At 47.3% G+C, this 19,838-nt stretch overlaps 6 protein-coding genes across 6 annotated transcripts; 2 read left to right on the top strand and 4 right to left on the bottom strand.

Annotated features, from left to right (window-relative positions):
- Positions 1 to 686: 686 nt before the first annotated feature.
- Positions 687 to 1,867, bottom strand: F4822DRAFT_429530 (DUF1751-domain-containing protein; the record flags this gene model as incomplete). Its single annotated transcript, XM_051461118.1, has 2 exons — positions 687 to 1,416; positions 1,491 to 1,867. The coding sequence occupies 2 exons, from the start codon at positions 1,865 to 1,867 to the stop codon at positions 687 to 689; spliced, it is 1,107 nt and encodes a 368-aa protein (XP_051314688.1).
- A 2,420-nt stretch (positions 1,868 to 4,287) lies between these two features.
- F4822DRAFT_443683 (WD40 repeat-like protein) lies at positions 4,288 to 7,414 on the top strand (the record flags this gene model as incomplete). The annotated part of the gene is made up of 6 exons (XM_051463136.1): positions 4,288 to 4,568; positions 4,712 to 4,728; positions 4,859 to 5,040; positions 5,193 to 6,410; positions 6,468 to 6,899; positions 6,953 to 7,414. The coding sequence occupies 6 exons, from the start codon at positions 4,288 to 4,290 to the stop codon at positions 6,974 to 6,976; spliced, it is 2,154 nt and encodes a 717-aa protein (XP_051314687.1). The 3' UTR covers positions 6,977 to 7,414.
- A 430-nt stretch (positions 7,415 to 7,844) lies between these two features.
- On the bottom strand, positions 7,845 to 9,773 carry F4822DRAFT_404358 (glycoside hydrolase family 51 protein). Its single transcript, XM_051458195.1, has 2 exons — positions 9,323 to 9,773; positions 7,845 to 9,263 (listed from the first exon to the last, which is right to left on the bottom strand). The coding sequence occupies exons 1-2, from the start codon at positions 9,427 to 9,429 to the stop codon at positions 7,853 to 7,855; spliced, it is 1,518 nt and encodes a 505-aa protein (XP_051314686.1). The 5' UTR covers positions 9,430 to 9,773; the 3' UTR covers positions 7,845 to 7,852.
- A 159-nt stretch (positions 9,774 to 9,932) lies between these two features.
- On the top strand, positions 9,933 to 11,503 carry F4822DRAFT_404355 (uncharacterized protein). The gene is made up of 3 exons (XM_051458194.1): positions 9,933 to 10,771; positions 10,903 to 11,005; positions 11,080 to 11,503. The coding sequence occupies exons 1-3, from the start codon at positions 10,569 to 10,571 to the stop codon at positions 11,230 to 11,232; spliced, it is 459 nt and encodes a 152-aa protein (XP_051314685.1). The 5' UTR covers positions 9,933 to 10,568; the 3' UTR covers positions 11,233 to 11,503.
- Positions 11,504 to 12,001: 498 nt separating this feature from the next.
- Positions 12,002 to 15,161, bottom strand: F4822DRAFT_261994 (zinc metalloprotease mde10). The gene has a single exon (XM_051454587.1). The coding sequence runs from the start codon at positions 14,745 to 14,747 to the stop codon at positions 12,360 to 12,362; it is 2,388 nt and encodes a 795-aa protein (XP_051314684.1). The 5' UTR covers positions 14,748 to 15,161; the 3' UTR covers positions 12,002 to 12,359.
- Positions 15,162 to 16,855: 1,694 nt separating this feature from the next.
- Positions 16,856 to 19,499, bottom strand: F4822DRAFT_261991 (uncharacterized protein). The gene is made up of 7 exons (XM_051454586.1): positions 19,350 to 19,499; positions 19,252 to 19,275; positions 19,142 to 19,168; positions 17,917 to 19,079; positions 17,604 to 17,864; positions 17,149 to 17,553; positions 16,856 to 17,085 (listed from the first exon to the last, which is right to left on the bottom strand). Exons 1-7 carry the CDS (start codon positions 19,405 to 19,407, stop codon positions 17,023 to 17,025), a joined length of 2,001 nt encoding a protein of 666 aa, XP_051314683.1. The 5' UTR covers positions 19,408 to 19,499; the 3' UTR covers positions 16,856 to 17,022.
- Between the last annotated feature and the right edge of the window lie 339 nt (positions 19,500 to 19,838).

Genomic DNA, 19,838 nt, shown 5'->3' with positions numbered 1-19,838 from the left:
CAATAATGTCTATGCCCCGTAATTATGGTAGGTATAAATTAAGCTTTAATAGTCTTTCCGTATTCCGTATTCCGGATCTGAATCTGTATCTGAAGATGTCAACCTCAAACGTTCTAGATGAACTAAGTGTCTCCTGTCTTAACTTTACTAATCGTTACTTATAAATGCAAGAGGCTACCGATATGTCCGAGCAAACCGCGTGAGAATATCAATTCAACTCACCTTATATAAACAAGATGCCCGAGTTTAAGTTTAACGAAGTTTAAAATGACAAGCCTCCGTAAACACGTGGATGGTATCATATGAGTTCATGTCGTATTATTATCCAAGCGCTAAGCACTGATGGCATTATATGCATTTTAAAGACTGATATAGGACGTACGCTAAGCCCATCTTAATTCACTGAGGTCACGTCTTGCGTAGAGCCCGGTAAGATGGAGCTTGGACGGTCACCTATCCGCTGCTGCTTGCAACCTAGCACAGCGAGAGTTTCGGTATTGCGTGATCGAGAATACACCACCCGCTAAACCCAAGACCCAAATGGCTCATCCTCTAATGCCGACTCCGAACGCGCGAGTGCTCCCATGGTAGAAATACAAACGTATTCAGACACAAGACAAAGATATTTCGAAGCCAAAATAATGGATACAGCCACTGCCTCCTCACTCAAAGCTCAACATCCAAGTTCAAGAGTCTTCCTTTTCAATATGGTCTTGTTCGGGGTTATAATTTGTTTCCCCCAACACCGTGTTTGGTTGTGTTGTCATCGCGGCCTGACTATTCGCCTGCGGTTGCGTGTGTATTGTTGGGCCGGAAGGCTGGTTAGGAGGCTGTGGTTGAGTTCGCGAAGAGCCGCTAGGTCCTGCGGTTGCAGCATGTAGTCGTTGGTCCAGTACTTTCAAAGCCAGAGCTCGTCGTCTCTCTGCCTCGGCCCTAACACCTCCGTGGCCGGTTCGCTGTATGAAGCTACTTCCCTGTGCAGCAGCAGAGATATCGGCTTGCGAAAAAGGAGTGCAAATTCTTATCGCTACCAACAAGTTGAAAATTTGCTCCGTAATTGGTGCTACAAACGGCTTGACAGGCCCGGGGAAAAATTCAGCAAAAGCAAACGTCTCACTTGCATCACCACGCATCGAAGTTGGCTGCGAAGAATCGAGGTCTGGGAAAACGGTCTTGTAGAAACGTAAGTAGGTCCAACTCGACAGGAGACCGAATAAGGCTAGGAGTAGAGACGCGCTCGTGAGCAATGGTGTCAGTGCGAGTATCGCAACGAGACCAATGTAAAGTAGAGGGAACCGAGGTACCCGTAAGGAGAGGACACCTCGGAAGAGAGTAACGGTATGGGCAGGAACAAGTTGGCTAAAAGCAACGAGGAATGAAATCTGGAGTGGTATCGTGCCGGCAATAGTCATCAACCTAAATTTTTGTATGATTAGTATAATCCCTTGTATATATATGGTCACTCAAAGATTTTAAAAGCCATAACTTACGTCCAATCTTCATTTCGAGTGATAGTGAATAGCGTGACGAGAACTAGAAAGGTCAAGGTATTGGGTATCAGGGATGCCACAAGAAGGAACTTTGCGAATTCCCTGGAGGACCAGGCTCGTTCCAGATACTTGCCCCCATGGTAAAGAGTGAGGCCGGCAATAGCCAAGGTGAATATATTATTCTCGACCAATGTAGCCGTTAAAAAGGTCCATGGATAAAATAGTGATAATTGTGGTATCAGGGTAAGCCATTCGACAACGATCTCCGAATGTGCGGACCACTGACGATAGCGCACAGCAGCGCTTAAGACGGACTGAAGAAGGAGGACCACAAGCACAACCCGGGTAACCGGCGGGATATTTAGTCGAGGAGGCATTGTGGCAGTTGGATTTTGAGGCTTTGGGCGTCGAGCAGAATTTGAGAAGTTGTCGGATTTTCGGGATCGCGTCGAAGCGCACATCAGCTCATGAGATTAACTTTTGGTAGCCTGGCTTATGTGGCCTGTGCTTATTTCCCCTTCCGTCAGCCACAGCTTAGTAACCAGAGCTTCAGCCTTTAATGTTTAATCGTAGCCAAGCTCCATATGCGCCACTCGGTACCTTGCCTGCACCGTGCTTTACTTTAAATGGGGGAAACCTTCAAATTTAACCTTTACGGGTGTGCCGCTTCTATCTACCTAGGTACATATACCATTCATTGTTGCATCTACACTGGACACATATCACTTGATCAACTTAAAAATCGTGGGTTTTTATCAGATAAGAACAAGGCACTCGTGGCTATTAAGATGCCTATACTCCTATATAAACTTACGGCCTACCTATATTAGACATGATATTTGTCCATAAGGTAAATGCTCATCCGTCTATCCGCCTCCGCCTTTACCGAACGGAGTATGAGGGTTGTCCGTGTCCATGACCTAAAATGGCTTAGTTCTGACCCCTAGCACCACGAAATTTCTCGCAGGGGATCAGGGTTAGAAATGGTTTCGATACATTTCACGTGTACATCTTGCTGCTTACAGGCATTACTTAGGTACCTGGTTATTTATATGAGTGGTTTTTTTATTTATTGCGATAAAGCAAAGCCGATCCATGAAAACTACAAAGGCACTCAATTTAATTATTAAGTTTAAGTACCTAGGTGTTTGGGTTGTCGGGTCTCATAATAATCGGCTACGCGCATGGGGGAAGAAAGAAAAGACTTTGGAGATGCAGGTAGCAAAGTACATTAGATGCGCCTTTCACCCATCTTTAATTTTAGCGTGGTTGCATGTTTAGGGATTGTTGGTGATGCCGGCGAGGCATAATACTATTTTCAATGCACTAAGCCCCAAATGGATAAGAACGACTCATTAGTCGGATGGCAGCGACTTAAAAGATCGTCTGTTTCTTCGCCTAAGGTTAGCGTGGACGGGACTCCCTGGTCAGGTACGTATCCTCTTCTCAGCTCTGGTGGGCTACCTACATAAGGTACCCAAGTAAATTCCAACTCCCTTTTCAAGATCATGCACTCTGCTACATTTGCTCAAAAACCTACCTAGCCTAAGTACCTTGAATACTTCCTTTTTCTTTCTTCCTTTAATATCGAAACGATCTTCACTATCGGAGACAGCCACTGATATAATACGTCAAAGCCACTTATAATGTAATTGTATAGGATGTTATTTTACACTAATTATTTATTTATTCTATCTCTCCTTTCTAGCCCTTAGCACAACCCGATCTCAGTTTTTCTAAGATCCTGTTCGATTGCGAATTTCCGGGAGTACCCCAGCCAAGCCAAGCCAAGCCAGGATGACGGATTAATAAAATTGATGAACCCTGATCATTACTTGTGGGGACCGTCTGGAGTTTCGCTGTCGTTTCCATTGTTCGAAGAAAAACCATCTCATAGGCTCACCCAATCTTTTTCTCCCTGACAGAATGAAGTCTAGCCTCCCCATCCGTTCTGCTACCCGCCAGAACACCTGCAGTAGGAAACGCCCTACCGCGTGGGTCATGATCGATGAAGACACGGTCAGAAAAAAAAAAAAAAAAAAGGATGCCAAGGCACTGTACAATGAAAAACGAAAATGGTTACAATGCCGAACCTGAATCGGATAAGAATTCTGACTATTTTGGTTCAAAAAGGTATCTGCAGTAAGGCAATTCGTCAATGCAACCCGACGGAACTGCACGTGTATAATTGAATACTTGAATGCGTCCTTAAAGAAGCAATGTCGACTGATGCCCAGCCTAAAAAATGCGGCGGAGCAACAGCCCTATTATCATGTACACAAATTATTGGATGTGTGTGGACGGATGGACGTACTGAGTATGGACGTAGGCGTGCAGGCATGTTGATGTACAATACACCCACATTTAGTGTTACATATACATACATAATCAAAGACGCCGCCCCGAAGCTAAGACCCTCTACTTTCAGACAGAGATTTCCCGGTCAACTTGTGTCTTTCAAGCACATTCTTTTTCTACCTATGGTCAGACAAGACGCGTGGGTTTGAAGTTTGGATGTTTATAGTTGAATGTAAGCTTTCGCCTATATGTGCACTATAGACGCCTTATGGTATTGGCTTGGATCTTAAATCACCCTATACACGAAATAATGTTTTGCCCGACGACTAGAAATGCTCAAAATGATCATACAAGTTGGGTATATGTAAGTACATTTGTGATGTACCCGTAGGTACCGATGCAGGCTGTAGCTTCCCCAATTACGATGAGCGACATGGTAGGTAGGGTTTGTATAGTACTTAATAGCTCCATAATATCAAAGTATATACCTAATCCACCCATGGACCTATCCATAGACGTACTAGGATGGATTGTGGAGTGGGTCTACCATTGGCCCCTTCCCGTGGACAAGTTCCAAGGCCTTCAGCGGGCAAAATCTCATTATCTTCTTTCCTTCACCATCCTCAAGACAACAACTCAAAATACCACTTATCCAGAACCTGCTAACGCCACTGCTCGAATCGATACGCACAATCACGATCCTACGGCTCTTTGTAGCTTGCTGTTCGCAATTATGAAGGAGTATTTAGACTCTGACCGAGTCAATTTCTTGATTTGGAGGTATGTTATTTTTTTCCCACTTAGGTATCCCCGGTCTCCCTCGCACCACCAAAAAAACCACCGGTGTTATTTTTGCATCGCTACCCTCATAATTGCTTATGCTGTTATCGCTCTCTACTGGGTCATTGACATGAATATCGCAGGTATTTGATAGAAGGAAGTACGTAAATAATCTAGCTGTCGCTTGTCACTTCACGCATCTTAAGCTACGTAGTGAGATGAATGTGTGGTGGTGACAGTGACATTCGCCGTCTGGACGGCCGCATTTGAACTAACCTTGGACGTTGCAGATTATCGAGAGACAGCGGTCAAATTTCAAAAGGAATGGCACGTCAAGGAACCTCACCGACAGCTTGATTTCGCGCAACATGTCAAAAGTCATGCGCTAGTTAATGTGATAAACAAGGGTTTATTGTATAGCTCATTAGAAAGGGAACATGCGCAATCACAACAACAACTGCAGCAACAACAGGTATGTCATTCAAATAATTTCACATCCATAGTCGGTGCATTAGATGAGACACGAATCCGACACGCGGGTTGCGATGAAGGCAAATTTGATCTCTCTCCAATCCTGCCCGGGATCCGGCCAAATGGGCACTGACAGATTTTCCTTCTGTGCAGGTACCTCGTGACGCGGCTACGCCAACGGCACTGGCCGAACTAGGGATATTTGGGCCGTTACTTGCACATCCGCCGCTTCATCAGCAGCTATTAGAACAACGTCAAGCGGATGAAATGGACCAGGATGATGATGCAGAAACAGATACAGTAGCAGCAGCAGCAGCAACAACTACCTCCGGAGGTGGTGATGCGGAAAATAACCGAAAGCGTCAAATTGACAGGCAACAACAGGCGCCGCTTCTGAATGGCTCCCCAGCTAAGCGACCAAGACTGAGTAATGGGTACGAAAATGGGGTGGATGCAGCCACAACACCAATGGAGCTGGACGGCCAGAACCACCACGGCGATAATCATGCTTACCCGTCACCCCAGGAAGGCGAACAAGCACCAACGCCTATTCCCCGAACTGACGGACCCGAACAGGGTACACAAGTAGAAAAAGTCGAAGAACTAACCACAGAAACCACCTTTATCCCCCTTGGTTTCGGTGTCGATGATGCACCTACCTCTTCGCCAACCACGGCATTGGCAAGAATTAATGGCGAAAGCGCCCCTGTGCTACTGCATTGCCAGTGGCATCCCCGAGATCCCACCATCTTGGCGGCTGCTGGAACCGATGCGCTAGCCCGCATCTGGAACATTTCTCGTGGAGCCACAACTGACCTTGCATCCAATGGTCACGTGAATGGCGTCGCTCCGAATTTCCATACTCTGGTCGAAGATGATATACAGCCCAGGGCCAACATTACTGCTATGGCGTGGAATACTGATGGGAGCGCGATCGCTATTGCTACGGATTCGGATTCAAAAGCCCGAATTAATCTCTGGGGCCCCGAGGGCGCTCATTTGCAACGCTTCGAGGTCCCCGAACCACCTGTCTACAAACTGCGCTGGAACCCTAGTGGTGCGGCTATTCTAGGCATTGCGCCTGATAATGGGGGTGCTTTGATAACAGTTTATCACGCGCCAACGTCGAATTCGATGACATATTACCTCCCGCGACATGATCTAGATGCCGAACCTTTGGATGTAGCGTGGACAAGCGAGTCAGAATTCCTATTATGTGGTGGTGACCTATTAGTTGCTCTCAAGTGTGCCGACGGGGAGATCGCAGAAGTCAAGAAATTTGAAACCCGGGATGGTGACATCTTGACACAAGTCCAGTTCGATTCCAGGACTTCATTAGCAGCTACTTGCGGAGATAAAGGATATGTTGATGTAGGTGCCCATCACTACATAAGGTTGGGGTATTGTTTCTAACGAGTGCACTATTAGATATGGGATACATCTGGCCGACGACGCGAAATCAAGGCTCATGTTGACGCAGTTACGAAGTTAGCCTGGCAACCTCTGGAACAACAACCTTCCGGCGATGAGCGACTTTTGGCTTCTGGTGGTGAGGACGGAGCTATCTTCGTGTGGAATGCTTTGGCCCCCGATAGTAAAGCCAAATGCTCCATGACCATGGGTCCAGCCATTGTTGCACTTGCTTTCACTCCCGATGGCGCATTTATAGCTGGAGCTACTAACGAGAGGATACTTATCTGGAAGGTTGGCGACTGCAGTATCCCACGAGCAAGTTGGAGTCGAGGACCCCATCCAGGCTGGCTCAGTCCACGTGCGAACGCCGAGTCGGACGAAGAGGATGAACATTGCTTGGGATGGGATGCTACAGGCCATAAACTAGCTTATGGGGTCAACAACCGAGTAAGTTAATTTTCTGTGTGTTTCCATCAAAAGTAGGGCTAACTGAAAATAAGCTTGCGATCATCAACTTTCGATGATGTGGAACTGCATTGCCCATTGAAATACTTAAAATAGGGATCGGGTCCATTTTCGCTTCGTCTGCTTATCTATCGGCAAGGTAGCAACCCGTTAAAACACCAATACTATTCATCACACAGACGAGATGAGAATTACGCACACTTATCGCTTAATATGACCCACCGCGATGGATCCATCCCGTCTCGACTACAAGGCAACTAGAGCCTACTAATACAGCTATACCGGCTCATGATCTCGACCAGTTGTCGGAAGCAAAAAGAAATCGCTTCTGGGGGCACTGGCGGGGCTATGATGCCGAAAGGATTACTTGAAGATATTATAAGGCAAACGAGGGATTAATCCCGCGCCAAATAGCTTCAGATGTACGAATGACGCTGGAGAAGATGGAATATATGGAAGAGTTTGCAGCTTACGCTAAGCTGTGTATCGAATGACCGTGGTTGACATCACGAAGCTTACACGGACACCGACAGTGCTAGTTCATCCCAATGAACACGACGACGCTACGAGTTGCTCCTGGGTATCGAATAGATGTATCTGATTATGACGGAAGCGCCAGGGGCGCTATTAAAAACGTATACCTCACTTGCTTACACTCACCTCTTTAGCTGACCCCTTTTCCCAGGGTATAGCACACACCGAGCTAGGGAATGTTCCCATTTGTATAATCGTCGCATTTGCATTCCGACGCGCGGCGCAGTTTTTTGTGTTTTTTTTATGTGCGAAGAGAAGAAGACGGCTCAAATCAAGCCAGTCGTGTCAGTCATGTCAGATTAAGATATTTTTTATTGTGTCTACCGAAGAAATCCCAAACACGTACATATAAGTAGTTTACTCCAACTCGAATCGAGATTTCAAGCTCTGAGTTCAAATGTTTACGATTTCCATCTCAACAGCGTGAACGTATGCTTCGCAAACGTATATTTCCCTTTTCCATCCCAACGGCCTTCAGATAAGCCCACTTCCTCCTTATCCTCGGTATTTGTCGAACTAACTTGTGCCCCAGCTACGGTGTATACGGCCACATCGCTACCTAAACCCTTCAAATCTACAGCGAAATCTTCATCTTCGCTAATATTAACAACAGCCAGATTGACAAATCCATCATCTCCCAACGCTGCGCTCACATCTAATAAAGGCGCCCCCTCACTCTCCTGCAACAACGCACCTTGTAACCAAGTGGGTTGCGTAGGCCCATCGTACGTTCCAGCTCTAACATGCGCGGCAACAGTCCATCCACGCATATACTTCGAGAAAAGTAGTAGCGGCCACCAAGTCGCCTGACGCACGACACCGCGCTTGGTCGTGAGTAAGGGGCTGATTACGTTTACGGTCTGTGCTATATTCGCCATCCCGATGTACCGGCTCTGCCGCACAAACACGTTTAACCACACCCCGACGGCTAAGGCGTCGGAGAGTGTATATTGTTCTTCTGCGCCTTTGTCACCCGGGGCGCGCTCCGGGTCCCAGACGTTCCACTCGTCGAAACAGATCTTGGTCGGTGGTTTGCTGGGGGGTACGTTGTTTTCAATGCGCGCGAGTTCGATTAGGGAGGCGGTGATGCGGATCGCGCGCTCAGCGGCTAGGGGCGCGGTTGCGTTTTGGAGGTGTGTGTTTGAGGCTGTGTATACGTGGATGCTGTGCATGTCGACGGAAGACACCGCTTCGCGGAGGACGTGGTGGTCCCACGAGCTTTGTCCGTCTTGACCGCAGAGGATGAGGGTTATGCTGGGGTCGAGGAGACGTAGGGCTTTGGCCCATTGTACGGCTTTTCTGGCGTATTCTTCTTTGGTGGTTTGCTCGACTTGCCATGGTCCCCAGACTTCGTTGCCGAGGGCCCAGTATTTTACCCGGTAGGGCTCGAGGTGTCCGTTTGCGCGACGGAGGTTCGCGTAGTATGTGTCGCGTGTACCATTGCAGTATTCAAGCCATGCGAGGGCTTCGTCTAATGTGCCGGTGCCGAAGTTTAAACATATGTATGGCTCGACCCTACGCCCGTTCGGTAGGCCTTCGCTTAGGACATCCAGCCATTGCATGAATTCGTCGGTGCCGAATTGGTTCGATTCTACTCCTAGCCACGCGAGTTCGGGTCGCTTGGGACGCTTGTCGCGAGGCCCGATGCCGTCTTGCCAATGGTATGTTGCGACAAAATTCCCGCCTGGGTATCGGATTACTGGGATATCGAGCTCCCGTAGAGCGTCTAGGACGTCTTTTCGGAACCCGTTCGCGTCGGCGTGTGGGCTTCCTGGTTCATAGATACCTCCGTATATGCAGCGACCCATATGTCTAATTGTTTAGTATTGCCGTCAGTTATTGACACGGGGAGTTGCTGGTATAGCTCTTACTCAGTAAATCCTCCATATGTCATAGGATCAATCTTAGACAAGCGCTTCCCAGCATCAACTTCGATGAGAGGGGTCTCATCCCCAACAATCTTGGTGAAGGTAGCCATTGTGAAATCGATGATAATTTCTACCCCAAACTAGAAGAAGTCTCAAGAACATACTTCCCCTCAACTCGGATCTCGTGCTCCTATATATTTGTATAGCTCCTACGTGCCCGCCCCCTCAATGGTTCCAGTCCCACCGGGGACCGGAGCGGGCGCGGGAAGTTGTCCCATTCGGGGGAATCTCGTCCGCTAGGTGCCGATTGGTGCGCATAATGAAGTACGAGTAAGACGAGTTGGAGACTAATGGCTTGGTCTTTTTTGACGGGGACGAAGAGAGTTGTCGAGATTATTTACCTTTTCCTTAGTTAGTAAAGACAATTCACTGCCTTGGGAAACTAGTTGTAAGCATGGGGAATTATAAAAAGCAAATCCAAGTCGCCCGATTGCTTAGTCAATTATACTAAGATTTCCCCAGGGAAGTACTTACGTTACCCCGCGATGGAGTATACTACATATACAGTAACAGTTACGTATACATGACTATGACTATACAATACACTGATTATATTTATGATAGGAATAAAAACTTCATTTTAGATCTAATTCTCCCTTTATTTTACTTGTACCATTTCTTTATGTTACGGTTATCCTAATGAATAACTTCACATTCGTTTGAATTTTATTTCATTAAATGAACTTCGTAAGTACATAAAGGATTCCCCCACACAAAACCCCGTGTACCGTGCCGCGGGAAGGAACCTTGGAACCTTACACATTTTCCTTTTTCTCCCTTTTGTTACGCGGGGGGTCACGGTATAATCTTGGCTACTGGCTACTGGCTACACTAGATCGAGCAACGTACACATATCGACCCTTTTCCCCCCACACAAAATTCCCTATTGGGTGAAAAAGCATCTCTATGTATGCCTTCGTTAAATTTTCCCCATCAGAGCGCAAAAAAAAAAACCTTAAAACGATAAAAATATAATTATTTTATTACCTCTTGCGTACCAACAAGGCAGTATTTTCGGTCTACCTTACCCGGAAAATAAAAATAACAAGATCCATTTCTTTTCTTATCATAGCAACCAACAAGCGAAAAATATCCCACCAATAGGTGACTTTCGAAGACCTACTACTATTACGAAAAAGGAAAAGGGAAAAAAAGAGCGAGGGCTAATAATAGGGGGGCATACGCAAAAATGAGTACTCATATTCCTCCCGGCTACGGCGCCGCTAGACTGCCCCTGAACATCGCCGGACAGCCAGGAGGCGCGGGTACGGTGGGGGATGTATTCACGCCCGAGATGCGGGATCGGCAGGCCCGAGGGAAAGACCCGTATGTGTCTTCGGATGACAGTAGCGACTGGCCAAGCGAGGATACTAGGAAATATCGCGCTGGAGGGTACGTATCGAAGACCGTCACTATGACCCCCTCTACTCCATTTCTACCTACCATCTCACTCTTGTATACGGACTTGGGAGGGGTGACACAAAACTCCGGTTATACTCTTAACTAACTCTCACTCTCTATAGAACCAAAGACGAACCTCACGAAGTCGTAGAGCGTCGCCGAATCGCCGCGCAGGTACTAGATAGTCCGGAACTTCTAATGATGGCTGCGCAACGAGACAACGAGGTATTCTCATTCTTCTTTACCCCCTTTCCGTTCTTCCATTTTTCTTGTATCACTATTATAACAATACTATACAGAGTATACCAGCTACGCGTCTTCGGTACACCCGCATGCTCTGCGGTTTCGAAGAGCCATCTCCACCTGCACGCAAGAAGTCTCACCGTGGTGGCGCGGGTGGTTCTCGCATGTCTGGCGGATCTACTCCGGGTCGGTCTAGGAAGAATGTTTGAGGATCTATCGGATTATCGATGTGGGAGGACGATGAGAGTCGGTGCTGATCCGAGAAGAGAAAGGAGGCAGGCGGCGTCTACGTTCGGCTTCAAAGTCGACTTGCTAGTCGGTGGCTAGTCGATTTGATAGACGCCGTTCGGTCAATCCCGCCGGTTTACACCCCCACCTCGGTTGTCGAAGGGTGGGAGTACGCTCGCGGGATGGAATCGATATTCGAGACGGTTCGTGAGATGGAGAGTGCGAGGAGAATTAATTAATCGCTTCAGAGAGGGGGGGGGGGGAGGGGGGGGGGAAAAAACTAAGAAAAGCGAAGAACAGAGCAGAGAAGAAAATAGGGGTAATACGCACGAGAAGCTATCAAGCGATCGCGTGTATTCATTCCTCTTGCTATCGAGCGCCGCTATAGTATAGCTGGCAAGCTCGTCGCGGGAAAATAGAGCGTGTAAGTGTAAGGTCCAAGCTTACATCTCGCATTCTTAGGGTTGGGCGCTCAAAGAACGCACGGGTACCCGGCAGGCTGGTTCTCTGCTAGAACTTCGCTATTTCCAGTGGAGTAAGTTGGTTGGTCGGTCGATCATGAACTGACCTCATCGGCGTAATCCCCTAAAAAACCGATTATATTATTCTTATTTGCGGAGTCAGGGCTAAAAAACGCGTTCAAATGATGAAACCCTTATTAGGGGAGAATTGATGGGCCTATAGGATGTGCTCTTCAATTCCATCATAATTGTTCGTCGTTTAGAACAGTAATAATATTTATTTCTATGCACTTAATCAGGTTTCCTTCCTCCTTTTTCTAAACCTCAAGTCGGAAGTAAACCCAGCTTGGTCGCCTTCCTATGGCACATGATTCCTAGTTCCGTTGTATAAAGTCAGGGGAGGTTGCTATATACCTAAAATATAGCCCCCATGCTATCCAAAAAATCAAAAGACATGAATAATCCAAGGTCATAATCCCGTTACCCAAATGCATGCTTGGCTAAAAACGCCCACAACACCATGATATGATGACATCCAATAATATCCTTTACAAGGCCCTTTATAGGTGAGTTTTCCTCTCACCCAACGCCTTGAATTTCCCATATTCCCAGTTACCAGCCTAGGTTCTTCTGGCCACGAGGTCGTATTACGCGTACCGCATTGTGGGCCTCCATTGTTGTTGGTCCTGCCAAGGCTGTTGCTGCATCCTTTGGCTGTTCATTTCTCGAGCTGCTGGGGGTGGGCGCGGCATCGAGTTACCAGCCCACGCTCCGCCGTTTCCGGCCACCCAACTACTGCTGGGCTGTACAGTCTTGGCTATCTTTCTTCTCCGAGCCCTGCGTCGGCATGATGTTATTATACAGCAGCTAATAGCAAGAAGGATTAGGCCACCGACAGACGCGGCCACAGGGATGATAATATTTTTGTTGTCGCGGAAGAAACTTCCCACCTGGTCGGCTACACTTGAACCTTGGCATTGTCCATTGGAGCAGTGCCCACCACCTTGGCAAGGAGTACCGTCCAAGAAGTATTGCTGCATATCGTAACACGCATTAGGTCCAAGTTGCGATGAGGCACAGCGTAGTTGACAGGTCTGCGAATCGCACGCTTTCGTATCGGTATTGTTGGTCATCGAACCGACGAGAGTCGAACATTGCAGATCGCGAGAAGTACATTGCCCAGAAGCACATGTCAAGCCGGCGCCATCGGTACCGCAAGATTGACCATCCGGAGCCTTGACGTCGGTAGGGCACGTTCCGGAGGTACCACTGCAAGTCTCTTGGGGATCACACGAGCTACTACTAGCCCTACAAACCGATCCTGATGACTTGAACTGGCATTGACTCGTACAGCAATCCTCATTGGACGGATCACACACGGCGTTATCCTGAAACTGGCACGTCTTGGGATTACAGCAGCTGTTGTTAGCGCACCCGCTCTCGCCACCGCAATCACACTGCTCTCCCGCTTCCACGATGCCGTTTCCGCATTGACTTCCCGTGATCGTGACAACATTTTGATTGTTGGTTAAACAAGTCGACCTCACGCTATTGCGACCCATAGCCGAGCAGATATTACCAATGGTACATGGCGAAAATCGGGTGATACCCGGAGACGTGGAAGGGTTCATAATAAAACCTCCATCGGCGTCGCAGGTTGAGGTACTGAGCGGGCAACATTTCTGCATCGATGATGTTCCGTCTGAGCATGTGTCGGATGTACAATCATGAAAAGCGCCGAATGTATGGCCAGATTCGTGGGCAAAGACCTGCCATTCAGTCGAGGTTCGGACGACGACGTTAGCCCCTGCGATCGTCTCGTTTCCTCCACTCGAATCTGCTTGAGTTCCCGACCCTTGGGAGCAGAGCTGACCCAGCCATGCTAGTCCTACTGCCGCATCGGTGTTACAGGTGCTGAGCAATGTCCAGTATGCATTGGTGTCGTTAAATTGCCCCCTCCAAGCTGAAAATAGATTAAGCCGATCGGTGATAGTAACACTACTACTACATGGAACATTCCATTGAGCATTTTGCGATGGTGTTCCCGGACAAGTCGCCTCACTAATTGTTAAATTTTGAATACCCAATGAAATATTGAATGAACTCTCGTATAGAGCTGAGGCCGAGTTGACTTGTTGAATGATGTTAGAGCGAACGTCGCTGTTAGAGCTGAACTGTGCCGTATAAGTGCAGTCGGTAGCAATTCCTACCAGTGCAACCTTGCGGGTAGTGGGACAGCCTTGGGTTGACCCAATGCTCTGAGCAAGGTTAACACCTGCGCCATTTCCACCAGTCGTTGGATCGATCTGATCGCGACCGAAAAGCCCGTTTGCGTCCACTACTGACATGTCGCGAAGGTCGAGGCCCTGGTGTACAGGATGCGCATCTTCATTGTTGAAATTGAGCTCGTCGGACGAGCACGAATGACTATTCAATCCTCGCTTCAATTCAGAGACGTCATATAGATCCGATTGTATGTCCGAGTCCCTCCAAACAACCATATATTCATCCTCGGCAAAGTCGGCGCTGGGGTCATCTTCGTGCTGTGTTTGCCTATAATTGGAACTGGTTTGAATGTGGTGATGGTTTCCATGGACCCGGAACGTGCCCTCGAATATCGGATTCGCTCCATCTCGGTGAACAGTTATTCTCGCCCAGCCCGAATTAATCCATTCCAAATGGTCTGCATGTTGTACAAAAGCATGTCCCTTGAACACTCTGTGATCCGTTCTTTCTACCTTCTCTTCGCGTGTTACGGTTCCGTCCGGACCGAGATACCGGACGCTCGCCGAGTCGGATAGTACATCGTGGTTTGGTTCTAACGATATTCGGACTTTGTCCTTCTCGTTGTGGAGGAGGAACGTGAGGTCAAATGAGGAATAGGCGTGAACTCGATTAGAGGGTGTGTGAATTACTGGATTATCTAGTCGGCTTATATAATTTAATGGATTTCTTTTGACCGAGTGCGCATCTGAGAAATATGACAAAGTAGATAGCGATAATATTATGGCCGTAGCCTTGAAGATGCCGAGCATGTTGGGACTGGGGTTGAAGTCCTGCTCCGAGGACGATAATTCCGTTCTCAAGACCCCATGCGACGATGCGATTTCGGAATGTTACGGCCACAGGTGTCTCGAGTTAGGAATTTAGAAAATTAGAAGATTAGCAGAGTATCGTCGTCGTTACTGTCGGCGAGAATAGTATGTACAATGCAATCGCGAATTTTCAAAACTCAGACCAAGAATTCGAGTGAAGAAGCGGAACCAAGATGAAACAGGGCAACAAATGCCAAGTTTACTCTAGGGGCGAGCGAGGCTCGGCAACGTTGTAAGAGAGGGTTGGTTAGGTATTAGGTAGGATTTCAAATCTTGGAGGGGCTGGAATACTGCCGAGCTGATCTCGTTTTTTCCAGTTTATTTCTTGTCGCCGACCATCGCAGAAAGGTACACCAGATTCTAACCGCCAAACGATCCTGTCCAATGATCCGATAAATAGGCAGAAACGAAAGTAGTAGCCTACTTAAATGAGAAAAGACAGTGAAAAGGTACGGGAATGGGGATGTTTCAATTGTGAATAAAGAAAAAAGTAAGAGAAAATAGAAGAGGAATGATGGGAATTGCGGCTGTGCAGGCTTCAAGCCAGCAGATCAAGATATATAAGACGAAGTGACGAAGTACGAAGAAGATGAAAAAAAGAGTCCTGCTTAGAGGAATGATATGCGAAGAATGTACGAAGAAAGGCAAGTGCTGATTCCCACTTGTTGCCTCTATTGTTAAGTTTACTTGCTCAGGTCGCTGCTGAGTCCAGTGTCCTGCATAAGTACATTGAACAGAGGACCAATCATATCCCTGTATTCGTTTGATATGATAATAGCAGGTGAGACGGACAGGACGGTTTATTGGAGCGGGGCAACTGCAACTGTACAAGATCTTGGGGCATCTTCCAATGATGCTACAGCACAAACGAAGGTAATTGCAGGCCTACCTGAAGGGGAAAGGGAAGGAGGTACCTACCCTAGGTACCTAGCAGCCTGGCAACTCTGAGCCGGCTTGGCAAATCAGCTTTACGTCAAGCCTATTTCGTCTATTTCGTACTCGCTTCACCAAAAAGAAATACGTATTCAAATACGAATGAGATATTTCCCACTTCATCTATTTCATCGACTTCGTCACCAGAAACACATATATTCATCAGCAGTAATATGCTACACAAACTTTACACGTTAGTAAAAAAAAAAAAAAAAAAAGAATTACGAAGATCTAGCAATCTAGGAACCGGAACACCGTTATACCATCAATGCGTTAACGAATACACGGGTTGATCAGACCCTGCGGCGAAACAACCCCGGCTCTTATTTCTCTATTTATACACCCGTTCATCCAGTCCGTGTGTTATAATTATACGTTCGAGCTTCTCGTTCCGTTTCAGAGGGCTGTCCGTACCAATCTTCGGAGTTGAAATATGTGGAAATTCCGGTGCATTATTACCCGAGCATGTTGTTTACATTAATAAGATGACAAAGAGAATACAATCTGTCAATTGTCTCGGCGGCCACCCGCCGGACCTGTCGGGTTCTTGCAGATCGTATGTATACGTAGTACCAACAGCCTTATCCTTTAGATGTTAGAGCACGCAGTTATTTCGCAATGTCTCTTAAATAGCGCTGTATTTACTTTTCCCCTTAAAACTATGGGATTTGACATATTATCAACGCTAACGCGGATTCCATGTTTAAGACGTCTGCCAAGGAGGCTTGATTGCGAATGCTCATCATGTATAAGTAGCGGTCATGACGCGTCTTTCTATCTTGGCTCTTTTCTATCAAGATCTTTTGGTAGATGCTCGACTGCACATTTTTCCTATTCTGTATTTATGTGCAGTGAGACGATCTTGAATTGCGCCACATTCCCGCCGGAATATACGTGCGCACAATCTTTCCCGAATAGTAAGGTGGGCACTTCAGTATTCTGTGGCTGATATTGTTTCTTTCATACGACTGCTTTATTAATGAACAATAGCCTACTACCCCCTTCATTTGCAACTAGCTAATTTTGAGCAATCCAAATAATGCATCATTTATATAGAGGCTATTCCTCAACTCTTCGCCGGGGAGCTGTTCAGCTACAATACCCAAGGCAAATTAGGGTTGACCGGAACGGGATGTGGAAATCTCGTGCTACTATGAACACACTTTGTTGAAGGACTAATTATGACCACTCAAGCCCTGCTGTCGCCAGTCACGTTCCAAACCTCCCCACATCTAAAACAGAATGGTATCAGAAATCCGTATCGGAATCAACTTCTTACTATTTACTTCTTTCTTGCTTCGTGGACGGTAGTAATGATCTTGTCAACCACAGACGGGTCGGAGAGCTATCGTAAAGGCATCAGCATTCAATTTTCAAGGGGTATGAAAGACAAGTCGCGGAAACTAACCGTTGTTATGTCACCCAATTGATCTTCCTCACCGGCTAGGATCTTTCTCAAGATGCGGCGCATAATCTTGCCACTTCGCGTCTTGGGAAGATCGGGTACAATGAATACCGCTTTGGGTGCGGCAAATGGTCCGATACTCTTCCGTACTTGCAGGATGAATTCCTTCCGTAAGGCATCCGAAGCCTCGCTAACGTTCTTGATTGCCACAAACGCGTTGACCGCTTGTCCAGTAAGTTCATCGGCAACGCCCACTACGGCGGCTTCGGCCACGGAATGGTGCTCAATTAGGGCGGCTTCGATTTCCGCAGTTGATAAACGGTGACCACTAACATTTACCACGTCGTCTACTCGTCCTCGGATCCAGTAGAAGCCTTCGTGATCTCGGCCAGCTCCGTCTCCGGTGAACTAAGACTTATTAGTAAGTGTGGGGAAATAGTTCCGTGCCGTAAACTCACATAATAACCCTTATAGACATTTAGGTAGGTCTCCATATATCTCTTATGCGCACCCCAGACGGTGCGGGCCATGCTAGGCCATGGCTGCTTGAAAGCTAGCACACCCTCAACATCGTTCCCGTGGATTTCCTCGCCGGATACAGGGTCAATAATAGCAGGCTCTATGCCGAAGAAAGGCAGAGATGCACTTCCCGGTTTCGTCGGTGTTACTCCCGCTAAAGGAGTAATTACATTTGAGCCAGTCTCGGTTTGCCAGTAAGTCTGCTCTCAGTTAGAAACAGTGACCCCATAAACAAGGTCCAATTGCACTTACGTCGACAATCTGTGCCTCCTCTTTGCCTACAACTTCGAAGTACCACTTCCAAACTTCAGCAGCAATAGGCTCACCTACAGAGCCCAGGACTCTCAGCTTTGGCATGTGGGCCTTAACAAAGTCATCACCAGCACGTTTTAATAATCTCAATGCTGTTGGTGCAACATAGAACTGAGTAACTTCGTGCTTTGCGATGATGTCCCAGTATCGTGAGAAGTTCGGGTAAGCAGGGGTTCCCTCAAAGACAACCGTGGAGACACCGAGGAGTAAAGGCGCATAGACGACGTATGTGTGGCCGGTAATCCAACCAACATCTCCACCACAGAAGTATCGGTCCCCGTCGTGAATATCGAACACGTATTTACCGGTCAAAGCGGCACCTAGTAGATATCCAGCAGTTGTGTGCATAACGCCCTTCGGCTTGCCTGTCGAACCTGATGTATATAGTAGGAAGAGAGGGTCCTCGGAGTTCACTACTTCAGGAGCGATGTAAGAAGGCCACTTCTCGACCTCTTCGTGCCACCACAGATCTCGGCCAGGAGTCCAGGGAATGTCAGCACCGGTGCGCTTGTAAACAAGTACGCCTGTGACACCCGGGCATTGCTTGAGCGCGTCGTCAACAATCTTCTTGGTACCAATGAGCTTGCCACCTCGCTTTCCTTCATCTGTGGTGATGACCACCTTGGATTGGGCGTCGATAACACGGTCACGTAGCGAGTCGGCTGAGAAACCGGCGAAAACGACAGAGTGGATAGCACCAATACGGATAACCGCGAGGAAAGCAATGATAGCTTCGGGAATCATAGGTAGGTAAATGGCGACAGTGTCTCCCTTTCGAACGCCCATCTTCTTGAGGACGTATGCGACCTTGCTAACCTCTCGGAGGAGCTCGCTATAAGTCAAATTTCGACCCTCATTGGGCTCATCAGCCTCGTAGATGATTGCGACTCTGTCAGGGTCTTTGAAGGCATGTCTGTCGACCAGGTTGTATGAAGCATTCAGTTGGCCTTCAGGAAACCAAGCAACGTCACCATTGGTCAAAGATCCGGTACGAACAGTCTCGAAGTCTCGTTGCCATGTTAATAATTCTCTAGCCGTTCTACTAAAGAACTTTTCAGGCTCGGTAATGGATTCCTTGTATAATTGTTGGTACTCCTCGAGACCTATCACATATTAAAACTCGTATTCTTGCATGCCAAAAAGCAAAAGTGCATATTTGTCTTACCACTAAGATGGGGTTTACTGGGATGCTCTAAGCTTGTGTTAGCTTCATCTATACTGTGTAACCCTCACATATCGGAGGCGTAAAAACTCCACGAATGAGTTATATCTTACTGTCAAGCATCTTTTGCGGGGGGTCTATTTCGAGTCAAGTTAGCATTGGATAAGCTTTACTTAATATTCTTGGATATCATCTGGTTGGGGGTTCTCACGATAGGTATCAACCAGATGGGCTTCAGCGACCACTGGAGCCTTGGCTTGGTCGGCCATAGTGACGATGGGGGGTATGACTGATGGTGGTGATTTGTTCTTGGTGGTAGTAACGTGTGGTTGTGTTGGTTTTGATCGTTGAGACACTGCGGGGTTACTAATAATTTAGGTAGGAAGAAAGTCCCAAGCAAGAGAAAAGGATAGGGATTGGAGCTATATAATTTGCGCAAAGCAATGAGCTGGTATTATTTATATAAGTGTAGCTGAATAGCGTAGCAACTGCCCCAGCTCCGATCCGAAGCTATAAGAGCGATAAAGACGAAGGAAGGAAGACAAAGAGCAATGACGACCGGGTCAAGCCCAAATATTGGTGACGAGGGCGAGGCACTTTTTGTATTACGGCAAAAATATTGGGAGAAATGGGTAGGCGCGGGACGTAGCACTACATAGCATCCACGCTTGCATTGTACTGTACATCCACATATGCAGTT

This window comes from Hypoxylon trugodes (genome assembly GCF_022578975.1).
Source record: "Hypoxylon trugodes strain CBS 135444 unplaced genomic scaffold F4822scaffold_5, whole genome shotgun sequence".
Classification (NCBI taxonomy): domain Eukaryota; kingdom Fungi; phylum Ascomycota; class Sordariomycetes; order Xylariales; family Hypoxylaceae; genus Hypoxylon; species Hypoxylon trugodes.
The sequence above is the reverse complement of the archived record's forward strand: the minus strand, read 5'-3'. Positions and strand labels throughout refer to the sequence as shown.